General features: G+C 35.1%; 1 protein-coding gene across 1 annotated transcript in view; it reads left to right on the forward strand.

Moving 5' to 3' along the window:
- The window catches only part of PKHD1L1 (PKHD1 like 1), a 152,527-nt gene that overhangs the window by 18,252 nt on the left and 116,323 nt on the right, over positions 1–17,952 (forward strand). Inside the window, exons 7-14 of the mRNA XM_060115730.1 lie at positions 3,116–3,169; positions 3,696–3,769; positions 4,682–4,724; positions 8,648–8,718; positions 9,888–9,998; positions 11,713–11,802; positions 13,673–13,941; positions 15,252–15,343. Of these exons, the coding sequence (XP_059971713.1) occupies positions 3,116–3,169; positions 3,696–3,769; positions 4,682–4,724; positions 8,648–8,718; positions 9,888–9,998; positions 11,713–11,802; positions 13,673–13,941; positions 15,252–15,343 (804 nt within the window). The remainder of the gene's footprint in view (positions 1–3,115; positions 3,170–3,695; positions 3,770–4,681; positions 4,725–8,647; positions 8,719–9,887; positions 9,999–11,712; positions 11,803–13,672; positions 13,942–15,251; positions 15,344–17,952) is intronic.

Here is a 17,952-nt window from a genome sequence, read left to right on the forward strand (position 1 = left end):
TTATAGAAGGTACGTGGAAGCAAGTCCAATAGTAATTAAGCTAAAGTCACAGAACTTCATCACTGGAGAATTTTGTTACTTAATCTAACTGCCTCATTTTGTACATATTAAACAAATGCCTTGGAAGCCTGGAAGTCCATCACCTAGTCAAGGTCAGGAGGAGAACACAAGTCTCCTAACAGGCAATTTGGCACTTTTTCTACTACATGTCATGTATGGGACAGTGCTGAAACTAAAAACTGTCAATAATTTATTAACAGGCTAGGATTTGAATCCTGGTTCCTCCATATACTAACTGTGGACCAGATGGTAACATTGGCTGGTTACCTGACATCAAAAAATACTAGTTTCCACCTTTTGGGTAGGAAACTAGCACTGTCACTAGAGTTATCTTCCTCTAGCATAGGTGGGGTTATCTCAGTCCTGCCTTGAAAGACTGAAAGTCCTGTTCATTTCCTACAGAATCAGTATCAGAGCTTTCAAGATGCTTCATGCTTACTGAATACATATGTAAAATGAATAAATGGATAAATAATAACTCAGCACACATACACGTACATATGAATATATAATTTTGTAAAACATGCAATTTGAAAGGTTTTACTAAATGAAATAAAGATAATTTATCTGGCATTCTGTGGGGTAGAACTCTCAGTTAAATCACATTTGCATGAATCTATAATCTAGAAATATTCATGTTGATCTTAAAAGAACTACTAAAATAGAGAAACAAATATTTAACATTTTATATGGACAGTTTAGTATAAATAAAGATTTTGTCTATTTCCATATAGTTGAGTGTTATGAATGTCTTTTTTTTGAGTTTTTATTTATTTATTTTTTTATTAGTTTCTGCTTTATAACAAAGTGAATCAGTCATACATATATATCTGTTCCCCCATCCCTTCCCTCTTGCATCTCCCTCCCTCCCACCCTCCCTATCCCACCCCTCCAGGCGGTCACAAAGCACCAATCTGATCTCCCTGTGCTATGCGGCTGCTTCCCACTATCTATCTACCTTACATTTGGTACTGTATATATGTCCATGCCTCTCTTTCGCTTTGTCACAGCTTACCCTTCCCCCTCCCCATATCCTCAAGTCCATATGAATGTCTTTTTTTAAAATTGAAGTATAGTTGATTGACAATGTGTTAATTTCTGCTATACAGCAAAGTGACTCAGTTATACATATATATACATTCTTTTTTTATATTCTTTTCATTATGGTTTATCCCAGGACATTGAATATAGTTCCCTGTTACACAGTAGGACCTTGTTGTTCATCCATTCTATATGTAGTAGTTTGCATCTACTAACCCCGAACTCCCAGTGCATCCCTTCCCCACACCCCCTAGTGTTATGAATGTCTTATATTCCAATTCTTAATTTGGGTTCTCTAAGTCATCCTTTCCCTAATGATGGCAGAAAATAGAAAGTTTAACTTTCAAAGTGATTCCTTTTCTTTCTCCACTGTAGTTGAAATTTACTTCTGTTTAATACAAAGGAATGGATAAAAATTATTTCATGACATCACAGCATCACAGTCAGAAGAGACCTCAGAGGGCAGGCTACCCAGCCCCTATACTCTGGTAACCCTGAGATAGTATAGATAAATAGAAAAAAATTCACACACCTATTAATAGGAGGCACAAAGGTTTTAGAGCTGCATTTACCTCATTTCTACCACATTCATTGTGACACTGGGGCCCTCAAGGCATTTCACTGTGCCTGAATTCTGTTACCAGGAAACAATGGGCTGAGTCCTGGGCAGGACGTCGGGAGACCCAAGTGCTCAAGCTGCTTTTGCTTCTCACAAGTCTTGTCAGTTTGGCCCAATCTCCAAATTCAGACCAGGTACAAATGATCGAGGACATGCAAATGACTGAAGGACCTAGTGCCTATTAAGGCACTTTTGGTCTAAAAGATCAGATGAGAAAAATAGTTAAATATATGTATTTAAGGCCAAATAGGTTAGTATTACCATAGAAAGGCAAACCCAGACCACTTTGGGAATTATGGGGTGCGGTTCAGAGCACACATTGGAGCAGGACTGTCTGGGTTTGAATTCCTGTTCTGTCCCTTACTGGCTGCAGGCTTGGGCAAACTACTTAACTTCCCTGCCTCAGTCTCTTCATCTGTGAAATGGAAGGGTAATAGTTACTAACCCATAAGGTCGTTGCAAGGACTAAATGTGGTAAGTGCCTATAAATGTTTGCTGCTAAATTTATTATTTAGTTGCAGTGAGGCAAGAAGTTAGAAAGAGAATATGAATTCATAAATCTCTAAAATGGTTACAGTAATTCAGTTTACTTCTTTACAACCTAATGTAATGATCAAATGAAAGAATTTGTGTGTATATTAAAAAGTTCAAAGTTCTCTGCAAATAGAAGTCTCTATTTTTTATAGTTGAGGTTTGTATCTGGCCTTATTTTGAGTATGGGATTTGCTGTCCCAGAAGCTGGGGGTTTGTTCTGATGGTGCAAAGAATGTGATAGCAGTCAGTTACCTGCAAGCCTCCGATCTCCTTGGGTTCTATCAGCCTTAAAGCAATGGGTCGACCTAGTCAGCTGGGGAAATGTGAAGGCAGATTTTCCTCTCAGCTTCTAATCCTTCTCAGCTTCTTGTTCCCATTTCATTGACACTGATGCTGTTAGACATCCTCTTCATCCAGTTACTTTGTGGGACCTCTGTTGTGGGCCTTGTTTAATTCTTATAGTATGAAACTTAACTAGAAAATTATATTTTGTATTTGAATTAATTGAACTTCAGGTGGAAGAGTCCCCATTATCTACATTTTCTATTCCCATAGTATTTATCACTTCCTAACACACCAAATATATTATTATTATCATGTTTATTGTCATTTTCCCCAAGTTAGAATGTCAGTTCTATAAGGGCAGGGATCTTTGTTCTGTTCACTGATGTGTTCCAGTACCTAGAGCAAAAACTGTAACATAATAAGTGGTCAATAGATGTTTGTTGAGTGAATGAATGATGGATAATAATAAGTGATTGGGAAAAAAATATAAGGTAACAGTAAACTTGGTGGGAGGAGAGCATTTTGAAATGATGTATTAAAGACAACTTGATCATTTCCAATAAAATATTTATACAGAGTTTATATTGGAGGAATGCCCTGTGAACTTCTCATACCACAATCTGATAATTTGTAAGTAATTCAAATAATTTTCTTTAGAAAAATAAATAGTAGATACAAACATACTAGATTTAAATAATTTCTAGCAGTATTGCATAGCTGAATGCTTTATAACAGTATAGATTGTAATATTTTTATAGTAAATTAGCAATCATTTATATAGTTAGATGTAACCTGATATCTACTATCTCCAGTATGGTATGATATGAACTGCTTTTAGATTATTTTGAGAAAGATGTTTTGAGAAATACCTTTATCAAATAATTGTTTCATTTGGTAATGTTTTAAATTCTTTAAAAAGAGTATCAATGGGGATAACCAAATTAATTACAAAATATTTAATTTTCACATGAAGTTTTATTCAAATAACTTCAACCAAGACTGGGAAGTATTTTCATTTTACAAAAATTTCTGTTGTAGCAACAGTTTCTATCCTGATATATATTCTGAAATTCATAAGATGTTTTTAAGGGAAACACAATATTTTAAAACTTCAGTGTCAATATAAACTTTGAAATTAACATATGTATTTTATTAGGTATGGTCTAAAACTAGATCACCCAAATGGAGACGTGGGTTCTATGATTTGTAAGATGACTGGAACTTACATTGGTAAGTGTCAGTCATCATTCTTCATTGTTCTCAGAAATGCCTGACTATTTCCTTGTTTTGTATTCTCTTAGACCTCTCCTGTGGCCTCATCCCTTTTTTTTTAAATTAACATTTCCTCTTTACCTTGGCTTCTTTTCAGTGTCATGTAAGCATGTATGAATTACCTTTTTCTAAGGTTGACATTGAAGTAAGCTTCTTCAAGTTTCTTTTTTCTTTTCTTCTGTCATCCAGATGATTCCATTACTAATTTACCTGTAGCTTTACTTTTACTCTGTTTTTTTCTCCTTGCTCTATGTACTTCAGACTCATAAACCTTTTAGTTATTGGATGAGCTTTACTCCTTCTGTCTCAGGACCTTTGCAAACTTCCCATCCTGAGAGTTTCAGATGAAATGTCACGTCTTCAAAAAAGCCTGATCCCCAGCCTTACATTATCAAAGTTCGTTCTCCTTTTGCTTGATAGCTTTATCACAGTTTTTAGTTCTCTGTGTCATTGCTTTGGACTGACTGTATCCTCCACTTGGCAGTGTGCTCTTTGAGACGAGCAAACTGTGTGCCCACCCTGCATCTCTCAACCTGTAGCTGAGTGTCTGACCCAATTAAATAGCTGTTAAATGAATGAAAGAAAATTAAGGGCAATATGGTTACATATATATTCTTTTCTTTCATTCATTATTGTATTTTGTCAGGTTTTCCTGGTTATAACCTTGAGACATACTATTTTGTATATCTTAAAGCACTAGGTACTTTAAGATATTTCAGTTTTCATTTCTTTGAGGATTAGTAGACAGTTGCATAATTACACTGCTAATTTTATATTTCTTTTCTTTGTTTTAAATCGGCCTTATAATACATAGTTATTGTTCTCCTGTGATTGAGAATTTAATTGATTGCGTATATTAATTAATTCCAGGTCATCACAATGTCAGCTTCATCTTGGATAGTGATTATGGAAGGTAAGTCATTTTGTAAATAACAATTTTCATAATTAATTCAACTGGGTAAATAAAATAAAAGTGTACATTTACTTTGTGCTATATAGATCCCTAGATCCTAAAAATTAATCACTTTCTTCCCCCAAATTAACATTTAAGGGATCTGTAACTCCTGTTCACTCATAATTTGTGCCTCAGACATGGCCTTCCAATTGTTGGGAAATCTAGCATTACCTAAAACAATAAATAAAAAAATCTTTGATTATGATATTATAAAGTGTTATTTTATATTTTATAGTCCTTCGTATTTAATTAAAATTGTTTTGATAGCTAAGTAATTAAATTTTGATTTGAACTAATGTAAGAATAAATAAAACCTCATGGTTAATATTACCTGATAATGGTTTTCTCTTAAAGTATCAGGACAAACGGAGTTGTGAAAGATGGTAGTTGTAGCTTTTAATTGTTCATTTTAACACCAATGTTAATAACTTACATTTATGATTTTTAGTAAAACTAGAACTTATTTCCAGATATCCTACATCCTAATTTCAGTCAGAAAGACCATCACACGCTTACAGAAATATCAGAATATGCAAGTCTCAACACATGTTGCAAATGTCATATTATAGATAATAATAATGAATATTTAGTAGCAGGCATGGTGTTAAGCACTTTACATATATTATCTAGTTTAATACTCCCAAAGAACCTATAAACTGAATGTTATAATCCACCCCGTATTGCACACTGGGAAAATGAGGCTTAGGAACATTAAATAATTTGCCCACGGATATTCAGCCGGTAGGAAGCAGAGCTAGAATGTGAACCCATGCAGTCTGACTCCAGGGCCTAAGCCTTTTATTCCAGTGCTCTGCCATGACTGATGGAGGGTTTCAGTCACAGAACCACATCTCATCAGTATTTCACATCCTGACTCAGGATTCTCTAACATGGTGGGATCACCCCACTCCTGGAGTATTTGCAAATGTGGGGGGGTAGCATTTGTTGGCTGTCCCACTAACTATAGCATGCTAATGGCCTTTTATGGGCAGGACCATGATGTGCCAAACCTAAATGAATTGTTCTTCCCAAAATGTCATAGCATCTCCCACTGGGAAAATGAGCTGGTTGATAGAAATCCAAATAAGTCACAAGATTTAGCCATCCAGTACTAATATGTCAGTATTAGACCAATGATAAAATAGGTCTATTGATTTCTTTTTGGTCTCTGAAGAGAGACTCAGTGCTTAGAAGTTTGGAAAGAGTGGCAATATTGTAATCAGAGTAGATGTTATTCCTGTTCATTGTTTACAGACTGCAAGAGAAGGGTGAGATTTGGTCCCTGCATGTATGGAAATGCAGTTGAGTCGGTGAAACCAAATCCATTATCACTGTATTTAGACATGAGCTAGTTCTAGACACCTAGAGGCAATATGTTTATTACCAAGTTATAAACCTGGGCTGGACACTGTTTTTTTTAAATTGTGGATCCCCAAAGCACAGGGACTGTATTTTCTTTTTAAAAAACATTTTTATTATTATTTTTTGGGCTGTGCCACGCAGCTTGCAGGATCTTAGTTCCCCGACCAGGGATCGACCCCAGGCCCTGGCAGTGAAAGCACCAAGTCCTAACCACTGGACCGCCAGAGAATTCCCACTGGACACTTCATTATAGAATAATATATACTGCACTAAAACCATGAAGAATATTATAATTCAAGATAAGCCAGAGTGGATGATATATAAATGGTGCTAAGATTTACCTTTATGATTTACATGGGGCAAATGACACAGTCCCATGACTTAACTGTGATTTGCTGCAAGGACATGGCCTACTTACATATAATTTGATAAGATATGACAATAAGATTTTATTGAAAATACTAGAAAAATATGTCAGAAGCAACAATTACTCAGTTTTAAATTATTTCATGAACTATATATGGTTCTTTTATGCTCTCAATGTCATTCTTCCTAAGGTGAAAAAGTGAATTCTTAGTCCTGAGTCTGTATGGAAGGTACTAATTGCCAAATCCATCATATGTCTCTCAGAGAAATAATTACCCAAAAATAGAACATTTGAGTGATCAAGCTTGAATGTGATTAATAAGTATACATAAGTCAATATGTGGCATTAACATGCCCTCAATTTTCAATTTTAAAAAGTCAGAAAATTTGCACATATATAGGCAAAAATATTGCATAAAATTGTTAATTCTGTGATCTTGACTTATAATCATTTTTTTCTTTTTTAAGCCAATGGATTTCCTTTTGTATTAGTGTCTCAGAATTTAAGAAATTGTGTTCTTATATAAAACAATCTTATGAATTTAAGATAACTGTTAAAAATATGACATTTACTACTTAAGAGCCTAGTTTTAAGATTACATGGCATTTAAAAAATTGTCATTTTATAAGTTATAAAATCCATATTTTACAAATTTCAGGAGTATTCCTGAATATCAGACGAACCAATTAGACACTATTGTGGCACCCATTCTGTATTTCTTTTTTTTTTTTTTGAAGTTTAGTTGATTTACAATGTTGTGTGCATTCTGTATTTCCTTTAATAACCAACCTTCTCTCTTCTATTACCCCAAGTTCAAACAACAGCTGTTCCAAACTGATAAGGTTTAGATGAGGCTCGCTTAATTGAGAAATGACTAGTCATTATCAATGAATTAGTGAAAGTCACCGCAGTGTCATACCAAATAATTTACATTCAAATTTTATTTCAGGAGGCAATTTTCCCACCAACTTAAAAAGCAGAGTTAATTTTTCAGATGCAGGATCTGACCACAGACAACATTGTCGGAACTGGCATCGTTTCAGATCTTTGAGAAATCAACTGAAAAGCTTATAACATAAAAATATAAAATCTAGTATGAACTTCTTAAATAACTAATTTAGCATTAAATATTTTCAGGGACTCTTTAGCTTTGCCAATGCAAATTATAATGCCTGTGTTAGACTTATAGGGTGTTAACTCTTGGTCTCCACCACAAGATTTGCATTATCCTTTTAGATTCCAGTTCATTGTGTTATAATTATGATGAATGGGTTTAGGGTCTAATATTAGAATTTCTTAACTTTTCTAATTATGAATTTAATTGAGGTAATTAAGAGAACAGCATTTAATTTTACGATCAGATTCCTTCCTTTCCTAACCCTCTAGACTATGGAAGTGCAAGTATGTATCTATCAAAAATATGAATAGGTTCTGTGTTTATTAAGGGTGACTTAGCTCTGGTGGACTGTTGTGAACTTGCTTTCATCCGTTTGTATTCTCATGTAAGTTAGTGGCAAGAGAGGAGAACTGTGTAATACCCAGGGCTCTGGACTCAAGCTGCCTGGGTTCAAATTCTATTTCTGCTACTTACTGTCTTCGTGATCTTGACTAAGATAAAAATTCTCTGAGTTTTACCTACCTCATGGGATATAAAATTAAAAATTTAATAGCATAATACATTAAAAGCTTAAAAAATCTTAGCTTAAAAGCTTAAAAATCTTAGCATACCTGATAAGTGTTCAATAATGTTAGTTATTCTGACAGTAGATGGGTTATAAGAGCATAGAGCACGCTGGGGTGGTCATCAGTAGAGCCCAGCTTTTATGAAAGGCAGTCCTCCTGTCTGTTTATTTTTTATGTTAATATAAATTCTTACTTTATTGAAGTATAATTTGCATATAATAAAATGTACGTATTTTAAGTGTGCAGTTCAGTGAGTTCTGACAAATGTGTCTTCATGTATTTGTATATTTGTGTAATCAATAACTAAATCAGGATGTAGAACATTTTTATCCTCCTGAAAAGTTCTTTCCTGCTCCTTTGTAAATTATGATATGATTTCTATCACTAAAGTTAAAAAAAAAAAAAAAAGAAACAGTTTCCTAAAATAAAGGTCATTTTTAAAGCAAGGATTTTTACTTTTTTTAAACAGGAGTTTACCACAAAAAATGGCATATTTTGTTTCTTCTCTCAATAAAATTTCAATGTTTCAAACATATGCAGGTATGTGACCTTTCTGTATGTGGGGTGGGGGGCGGGAGAAGAGATATTTCATCAAATCAAATACAACAGTGACTGTAAAGTGTACTATATTATGTTATGTAATTCTAAGAAAGGAAACACACCTAAGATGAGGAGTGAAATAGGAAGTCCTGACATTAAGCTACGATCCCGAAAACTACATTTCTGGTGTAAGGTTGATTGAGAAAGACACTTATCACGCTAAAAGAGACAGCAGGGAAACTTGTGCATCTCAACTTGGGCTGTTGATCAAGGGAGGAAAAAAAAATCTCTGCTGTCAATTTAAACCACAAACCAGCACTCTCTGAGATTTATGCTGTCAGTGTGGTCCAGAAGAATCCTCAAGCAGATCCTAATTTATTTTAATTTAAAGAGGTCTCAGGTTGGTAATGCCCCTAGGAGAGTGTCAGAAGCAAACACAAACCCTTCTGGAAGAATTGTACTTCCTTCCAGGTCTGGGATGATTCAGATTTCAATGTTCAAATGTGAAAAAAATGTATGTCTTGGAATCAATCAAATGTGATCTATCCTGGCTTTTTCTAGAAACTTATTTAATGTGAAACTCCTATGTAAAAATACATAGAACGTTGATAGATTGAACTAATAAGGATAAATTTTAATAAGAACCTACCATATGTCATGCACTGGGCTATTTTACCAATATACCTAAGACTTTTGTATATAAAGCCACAAGAATTCCAATCATAGTTAATATATTAGTATATGAAAAAAATATAAATATAAGAGGTTGGCCCATAAATATAAGGAAGATTCATTCTTCAAGAGCATAGAGAAGAGGCTGTTCTCTATGCCTTCCTGTTTTCTTTTGGAACCAAACATCTATGCTCAGCCCAGGTTTTCCTTGTTCTCTAGATCCTTCTGTTACAGTGTCTCTTTAGTACTAGTTACCACTAACACCTGGTCCCCAGAAGGTGTAGGTCTCTGTGAAAGCCATGTTTATAGTCCTCTTTGCAGGATTGCATCAGAGACAAAATAATGAAACACCTGATACTTTCATTTGGTAATCCAGTACCTTCACTGTGTTATGCACTATGGCTAGGTAATTTGGAAAATTGGTAAAAATCAAACATTTGTGTTTATGTGCAATATTCATGATATTGTATTTCTTGTCCTTCCCCTCCCCCTCCCAGAGGTCACTACGATTTCACCTTCACAAGGAAGCATTCAAGGTGGCACCATGCTAACAATAAGTGGACGGTTCTTTGATGAGACAGATTTCCCAGTCAGAGTTTTTGTTGGAGGTAATTTTCATGATTTTTAATAAAAGAACCAGTCCTTCCTTTTCTTTAATAAAATCTAAGAAGAATAACAGTCTTTTCTTAATTAATGCTTAATGTAAAAGCTGTGTATTTTCAGATGGGCATTTGGTTCTGGGACTTGATGCTTTTCCCACTGCAATTCTCCAGTGAGGACCACTCCTTGTAGCCTTATTTGACCAGGATTTGGGCTTTGAGGTCAGCACCGAAGGGCACTGCATGGCAGCATCATGGCTGCCATCAACAAATTCCTCACCACACTTAGCGACACACGTACCCTCTATTTAATAGACTCTTAAATTACCTTTTTGAACTGTTATTATTTCTTAATGGGTTAGGTAATTATGGGAAAATTTAAAGTGGTATTTAGGGATACTCTCCTCATCCCCTTGTCATATACGGTGCCTTATCTGGACATCAGTAATTATAGATGATATTGGCCTTAGAAAGAGCATCAATTAATGTGTTATATGTTCACAGCTGCACATCAGGCTTGATTCTCTGGCTATGCATCACTTTTATATGTCTGGTCCAAATCTGTTCAGAGGTAGGGTGCTAGGCAGCTCAAATAGGAAGTTGGGGATGAATGTAATAGTGGGGGTCTTCCCACTCAGTTATAATGACCTTACCTACCTTGAGGCGCAGGAGACAGGATATCTGCCCACGCACCTGGCACGTAATTTTTCTGATAGAGCCCGCTGCTTAGGTACTTTCTACTTTTAAGGAATCTGCTAATGAGCCAGCCAAAATGTGATTTCAAGAAAAGAAATTCATAGAAAGCAACCTCATGTAACATTCATATAATGTCTTTCCTATCTCCATGAATCCTCGCTGGCCACCTGCATAGGCCAAAAGCTTTTAAACTTTCATATAATATGTTATTCTGATCAGATACTATATTTTAAATATTAGAAGCAGGGACATAAAATATTTTTAATATATTAATATGTTTTACGATCTGATATAATGATACAGCTGATATGCAAAGATAACATGTTAAATTTTTTAATATTTCATTGCCATTAATGTTACAGCCAGATTTGAGCTTTTGAATCCTCAATAATTTCTTGAAAATAATGATTGGTTTTTGTATCTTTCCTTTGCTCCAAACAAAATGGGTTAAGTTAGTTTAATATACTGTTAAAATGTACTGTTTTCTAGGTCAATGATCTTGCATTCACAAAGCATTCAAAATAGTGAAAGGTTGTGCTGAAGTATACATTTTCCAGGCCACCAAACAAAATGTGGCAAAGATACTTTCTTCCATTTCCCTTGCTTCACTGTTCATGGGTTATTTCCATTTCAGTAAATAGTTAATGAGGGCTGACCTTACATGAGGCACTGTGCGGAATACATGGGGGTCTAAAATGTACACTCTTACTGAAGTCTAATTGTGCTTATGTATAACAACTGTTATTTAGAACCTTGTCTGTTTTGGTTTCCATCTGTCTGTGAAAACACCACTTACAAGTTATTATTCCTTTTGTTTTCATTTGAAAAAGTTGGACAAAACCACCATTAACCACCACAAAACCACCATTAAAGATTTCATGGAGAATACGTAAAGGAAATTAAGACCCTTCAACTTTGCCTCTTGCTTTTGCAACTTAGCTTTAATTGAGAAGGCACTCCGAGATAGGCTGATGTGATTTGCATTCAGAAGCTCTGTAGTAATAGTTCTGCCCTTGCTTCTCTGTAGGTCAAGCCTGTGATATTTTGAATGTCACAGAAAATAGCATATGTTGCAAGACACCCCCTAAACCTGATATTCTCAGAGCTGTATATCCAGGTAAGTCAACAAAAGGGAGAAGGACCATTTCTATATTTGCATAGGAGGAATATTATTATTGACAGATATCTTTCGTGTCTTAGTCCGTTTAGGCTGTTATAACAGAATACCATAGACTGGGTAGCTTATAAACAACATTGATTTCTCACAGTTCTGGAGGATAGGAGTCAAAGGTCAGAGCACTGGCAGATTGGGGATCTGGTGAGGACCTGCAATCTCACAGATGAGGCCTTCTCAGGGCTAGGGAGAAGAGACCTCTGTGGGGTCTCTTTCATAAGGGCACTTATCCTATTTATTAGACCCTACCTCCTAATACCATCACATTGGGCATTAGGTTTCAACATCTGAGTTTTGAGGGGACCCAAACATTCAGCCTGTAACACAGTAACAAAAAATATTATTTGAATTTTTTAGAATTTGTAGTGAGAATTATAATAAATTTCCTTCTAGTTTTTTTCTTTATACTTTCTGGATTAGGAAATTTTTCTATTAATATAGCTGCATCAAGGCTGCACCAGTGGAGGTAAACCTGGCCTAAATTACTCAGATACCCTGTGAAAACTCTATTGATAGAGTATGAGGGTGCCTTTATTTCAGATCAAATGATTATTACTAAATTTTGGTACAGGCTACATGGAAAATTTTAAAATGCTTTATTCCTGGTTAAAAAATAAATGTCAGAGGTTAAATCCTTATTTGTCTAGAATGATTTAGGCATGATCACAACGATGAGAGAAACGGAACACAAAATTCTTTTCAGATTTTCACCTGTGACCAGTGAAAGTGCACCTGATGGCCTTGATATCTGCAACTAGACCACCTTGATGCTGTGCTTGTGTGTGCGTGGATTCTGTATCTCATCCTGTGCACTCAGTGAAATCAGTTTATAATTGTGTCATTGATTGGTATTTGAAGCCAAATAAATTCATTTGATTAACCTCTTAAATGTCCTTGTTTTGAATGATATTTAAAAATTGACCAGTTTAAGAGGAGAATTTTGATATTTATAATTGATTACTTTAAAGAAAGTTGTATATACCAGAGCATGCTGCTGCTATAAAACGTTGAAGTGCTCAAGCTTTTCTCTCACCAGACTCAGGGGAAGAGTAGTAGCCATTATTTTCCAGATTCAGGCACTCCAGACAAGCCTAAGGCTGCTGAACCAAGGCCTGAGCCTGATTGTTGTTGTATTTTAAAGAAGCAAAATAAAAAGTGAGACTGCTCATTATGATTAGGAAAAAATTACACTGGCAAGTGTAAGTTCACTTTAATGAGAATGTTCTCTCTCTGATTCTGTCCAAGAAGGAGGAGAAATCCTAGAGCAAAAGTAATGTTAAAAAGAAGAAAAACAAATACTGACAGAAATGTTAAGGCCAACAGTGTCTGTTCTTTGAGGCATTAATTGAGTAACTTTTATTAGAGAGAATGATCAGGGTGAAGATTTTGTAATCAAATGGTCTGAATCTTGAAGTTTTGAGTCTTGACTATATAAAGCAACATCAGTCATATCAAAAATCATAATTATTATATTATTACTATCTTATGTAAAGCATTCTCTAAGTACCAGGTATTTTACATATGTATGATATCTAATCCCCATAGTAGGCATGCCGATCATAATATTACTCTCATTTTACATATGTAGAATCTGAGGGACAGATATGTGAAATAATAAATTGCAGACTGTCTTAACAGCAGTCTATCCTCTGGGTACAGATACACGTAGAGATACGTGTAATTGTTTTGTTTACACACATGCTGTAAAAATGTGAATAGAAATAGAATACCTATAATCACTACCCAAGTAAAAGACATTGAGATACCACATGAAAATTCTGATGAAAGCCTTCTTTTATTTTGTTATGTTCAGGTGGGAGAGGCCTAAAGCTTGAGGTATGGAATAGTAGCCGTCCAGTACATCTTGAAGAGATACTCGAATACAATGAAAAAACTCCAGGGTACATGGGTGCCAGTTGGGTAGATTCAGCTTCCTATCTTTGGCCTATGGGACAAGATACATTTGTTGCACGCTTCAGTGGATTTTTGGTGGCTCCAGATTCTGATGTTTATAGATTCTACATCAGAGGTGATGACCGTTATGCTATTTATTTCAGCCAGACTGGACTTCCTGAAGATAAGGTAGGGAAGCCACAGAATACTACTTGATATTATAGAAACAATATGATAACCTTTATACATATCCCATTTATTCTACACAAAAACCAATGAATATATTAACGAATTTATGTGGTGGGTTCTTGGCTATTTTAACACATGTGGTATGAACCATAAAGTTGTTAGAAAACCCATTGCCTGAAAGAAACTGCTTTACCATACCTAAATTTTCTCTAACAACAACAACAAAAAACATACGTTTGCTTTAAAACTGAAGATTATTTTTATTGTGAAAGAATTACGGTCACACATAGGAAATTTGGAGAAGAGTACAAGTATTTCACTATCCTGCTAGATCTGTTTCACTATTACTTGGTCATGAGATTAAAGTCTACTATCTCCTTTTGTCTGTATTTTGTTTCTTACATAAATAGGATCATACATCCAATTTTATAGTCATTTTTGTCATGTATTAGTATTTTCACATATTATTAAATAATTTATATAACACCATTTTTGATGACTGAATAGTATGCTATTGCATGAGTTTACTACCTTTCCCCATACTGATAAGTTTTTAACTTACTTCTGATTTTTTATGACCACAAATCGTACTCAATTGAACATTTGTGTTCAATAAATTATTCTGTATTTTATGTTATTTCTTTAGGTCAGTTTCACAAATGTGAAACTAATGAATCAAATCATAAGAACATTTTATGAATCACTATATATACGGCAAGGTTGTCTCCCAAACTGGATGAACAAGTTTAAATTCCTGCCTATAACACATGAATTCCAATTTTACTGTAGCTTTTCAGCATGTTTCCTTTAAAGACAGTATAGTCATTTCTAATGGGAAGCCCAAAGTCTTCTCTTTCTAGTATGCAGACCCAATTAGTAATCTTTGGCATCTTTCAGACCTCCTTTTAATGATCTCATTTGGATTAAGTCCCTCAAAGTTCTCAGCAGAACAAAAGAATATTTTATTTAACAGTAACAGCCTCCTCCCTGTATGGATCTTTAAATTTCCCATTTGCAGTTCTAATTGTGGAAAAGCTATGTTCTGTGTGAGTTCATGGAATAGTGGAGTTGATGTTAGTTAAGGATGGAAGGGGTGAAGTGAGGTTTAATAATTTTTTAAAATCCATTTCATCATGAAAAACAGATATTAGAAGAAAAATGTGAAATATTTTCACATTTTTCTGTTCATAAAAGTTCTAAGACTGACAGAAAAAATAAATGATAAATAAATGCTGAAAAGGCTTATTAATAAGTCCTTTTCTCCCTCTCTCTCTCTCTCTCTCTGTCTCTCTCTGTCTTTTTGGGATAAGGTGAGGATTGCCTATCATTCTTCCAATGCCAACAGTTATTTTTCCAGCCCAACACAAAGATCAGATGACATTCATCTTCAAAAAGGAAAAGAGTAAGGTTTTTTTCTTTTCTTTAAATTATTGTGTAATATTTAAAAACTATAATTTTATATATAAAAATATTTTCAATTTTATTGGTAGAAGTGATACTAGTTTATTGGTTTAATTTATAATTGGTCATTCTCTATAATTTGTTAAGCTTTGTTTCTGTATTTTCAAGCATACTGGCATTCAGCTAATCAGGAAAATTTGAAATCTAAATTATTCCTGTTGCAGAAATTACAATTTTGTGAAATTTACTTAATCCTGCTTTAGTTTCTTATTAGGACCTTTCAGTCAATCCAGCCATCTAATTTCTCTTCTCCTATTTTCTCTATTGCTAGAGAAAAATCACAAAAACCACATGGATTTGTACCATAATTAATATATATTTAATATTTTCTTGATTTATTCCAGACCCTGGACCAGGTACTAGAAGTTTAATACAAAGGATATTAAAATATATTCCCTGCCCTTAAGGAGTACTTATTTAGTGCTAAAAGGTCAATTCCAGGGAGAAAATGAGGATATTATTCAAATAGCTAATAATCCCATTCAAAAAGTCAATTCAGGATTCCTAGAAAACAGGAAGGTAAAAGATGATATATGCAAAATAGCTAAGTTACATGGAGAACATCAAAAGTTTCATTGAAATTTTCTTCCATTTACCATTTGTATCTGTTAGGTTTTGCTACGTAAGAAACCATTCCCCCAAATTTAGTAGCTTAAAGCAACCCAGTTTTGTGATTAGCTAGGTAGTTCTTTTGATCCTGACTATTTAGTTGGAGGTTAATGGTCCAGGATGGCCTCATTCACATATCAGGAGCCTCAGCTGTCCTGATGGGAACTGAGATATCTGGGATGTCTCACTCCACATGGTCCCTCATTTTCAAGGCTAGCCCAGGCTTGTCACAGTGTCCCAGCAGTTAAGAGGGCAATTCCTAATGCACAGGTACTTTTTAAATTCTGCATGTGTCATATTTGCTAATATCCAATTGGCCAAAGCAAATGGCCAAACTTAGATTCAGTGGGTGAAGAAATACACTTCACTTCTTGATGGGAGGAGTTGGTTTTTTTTTTTTCCATTTACCATGTCACCTTTCCAGATATTGATTAGATTATGCTCATAGGCAGCACCATGAAGATGTGATGGAGCTGGACAGAGAGGGTTGAGATCAATGGTACCTGAGAGAAATCACACTAAGTGTTCTCACTAAAATCTTAGGAATAATAAGCTTTCCATTCTTTTTCTCCTCCTCCTTCTACTATCACTTCTTTCTAAACTTAACCATTTTCCTTTTTAACCAAGTTCACTGGGCCAATTCAGAGTAAATGGAGTATCTCGTTAATACCTATTGCTATTAAGTGTCAATACACCTTCAGGCTTTGCCTTGACCTTGGAAAATGAGTTCAATTTACCTGCTTGGCAAGAGCACAGAGCTTGCATGAAGGTGACTTGTAATACATCTTGCCCCTGGTATCTGTGCTTCTTCAAACTACCTTGAAATTTACACTGGCACTTATAATGATGGTTGTGTATTCTGAAATGAGGCCACGCAGCCTGGTTTGCACAGTGGTCCCTGGGACCTTTCCAAAGGTAGCTTGTCTTGCCAGTTCATTTTACTCAAATAATATAGCCTTATCTCTAAGTGCATATCACTTTGGTCACCCCCTTTCTACTTTGAATCCTACCTCAGTGACTAACTTTTAAATAAATTTTCAGTCTTTAAGTTCTCTTAGTCTCTGTTATTCATATGATCAAACAGAACAATAATATATATTTTATAGGATTTTGTGAATATTAAATATAATAATGTCTGTGAAGTGCTTAGTGTCTAGCACATAGAAAGTGCCTTAAAATATCTTTAAGCTGCCAGTAAGGATACAGAATTTAATGGTTCTTCTCCGAATCCTGCTCCCTAATTAGTATTGCCCACATTGATTTGACAGAGCTGGCAAACAGGTTCTCAGGGCAGCCAAAAGCGTGAGGTAATCCTCCAGTATCAGTTCTATGGGGGAAATGACCTAGAGCCCCAGCATCCTTGCCAGATGGGAGGTAATAAATACCCCTCATTTACAGTCTTACATGAACTGTGGATACTTATTCTCCATTTACAAGAGTATCTGTTGAATGATGTGAGGCAATTTAAAGGAACTCCTAGCTGGCCTCTCCAACGATGGGAGCAGTGGTTACACTGACAGAGGTTTAGGTAGGGAAGCAGTAGCTTTTCACTCACCTGTAACAGCTGATTAGTGAACACCTTATCCTGGATAGGCATTTGGATGATGGGCACGGGGCCTCAGGAATCAAGAATTCCAAACTTAAGGTGTGAATCTCATCCAGCTTATTAGAGGGCCATCATCAATCTAATCAGTAAAAGTTTCCTGCGGCAGTGTGTTGTTTCCCAAGTTACAAGTGGAGGCAATATTTAAGGAACTTAGAGTAAGAACTTTCATCGGTGACACATACAACCACTCAGATACAAGTCTAAGTCTGCCTGACATTTCCTTACACACGTTTAAGTATTTAACCTCTGTGCGTCCTCTGTTTTATGTCAGGAAGTTTATGTTATAACCTACAATGTAATTTTGTTTTAAGATCCTTGAAGATAGGGGATAGGAT

The sequence above is a fragment of the Mesoplodon densirostris genome, chromosome 13 (assembly GCF_025265405.1).
Source record: "Mesoplodon densirostris isolate mMesDen1 chromosome 13, mMesDen1 primary haplotype, whole genome shotgun sequence".
NCBI lineage: Eukaryota > Metazoa > Chordata > Mammalia > Artiodactyla > Ziphiidae > Mesoplodon > Mesoplodon densirostris.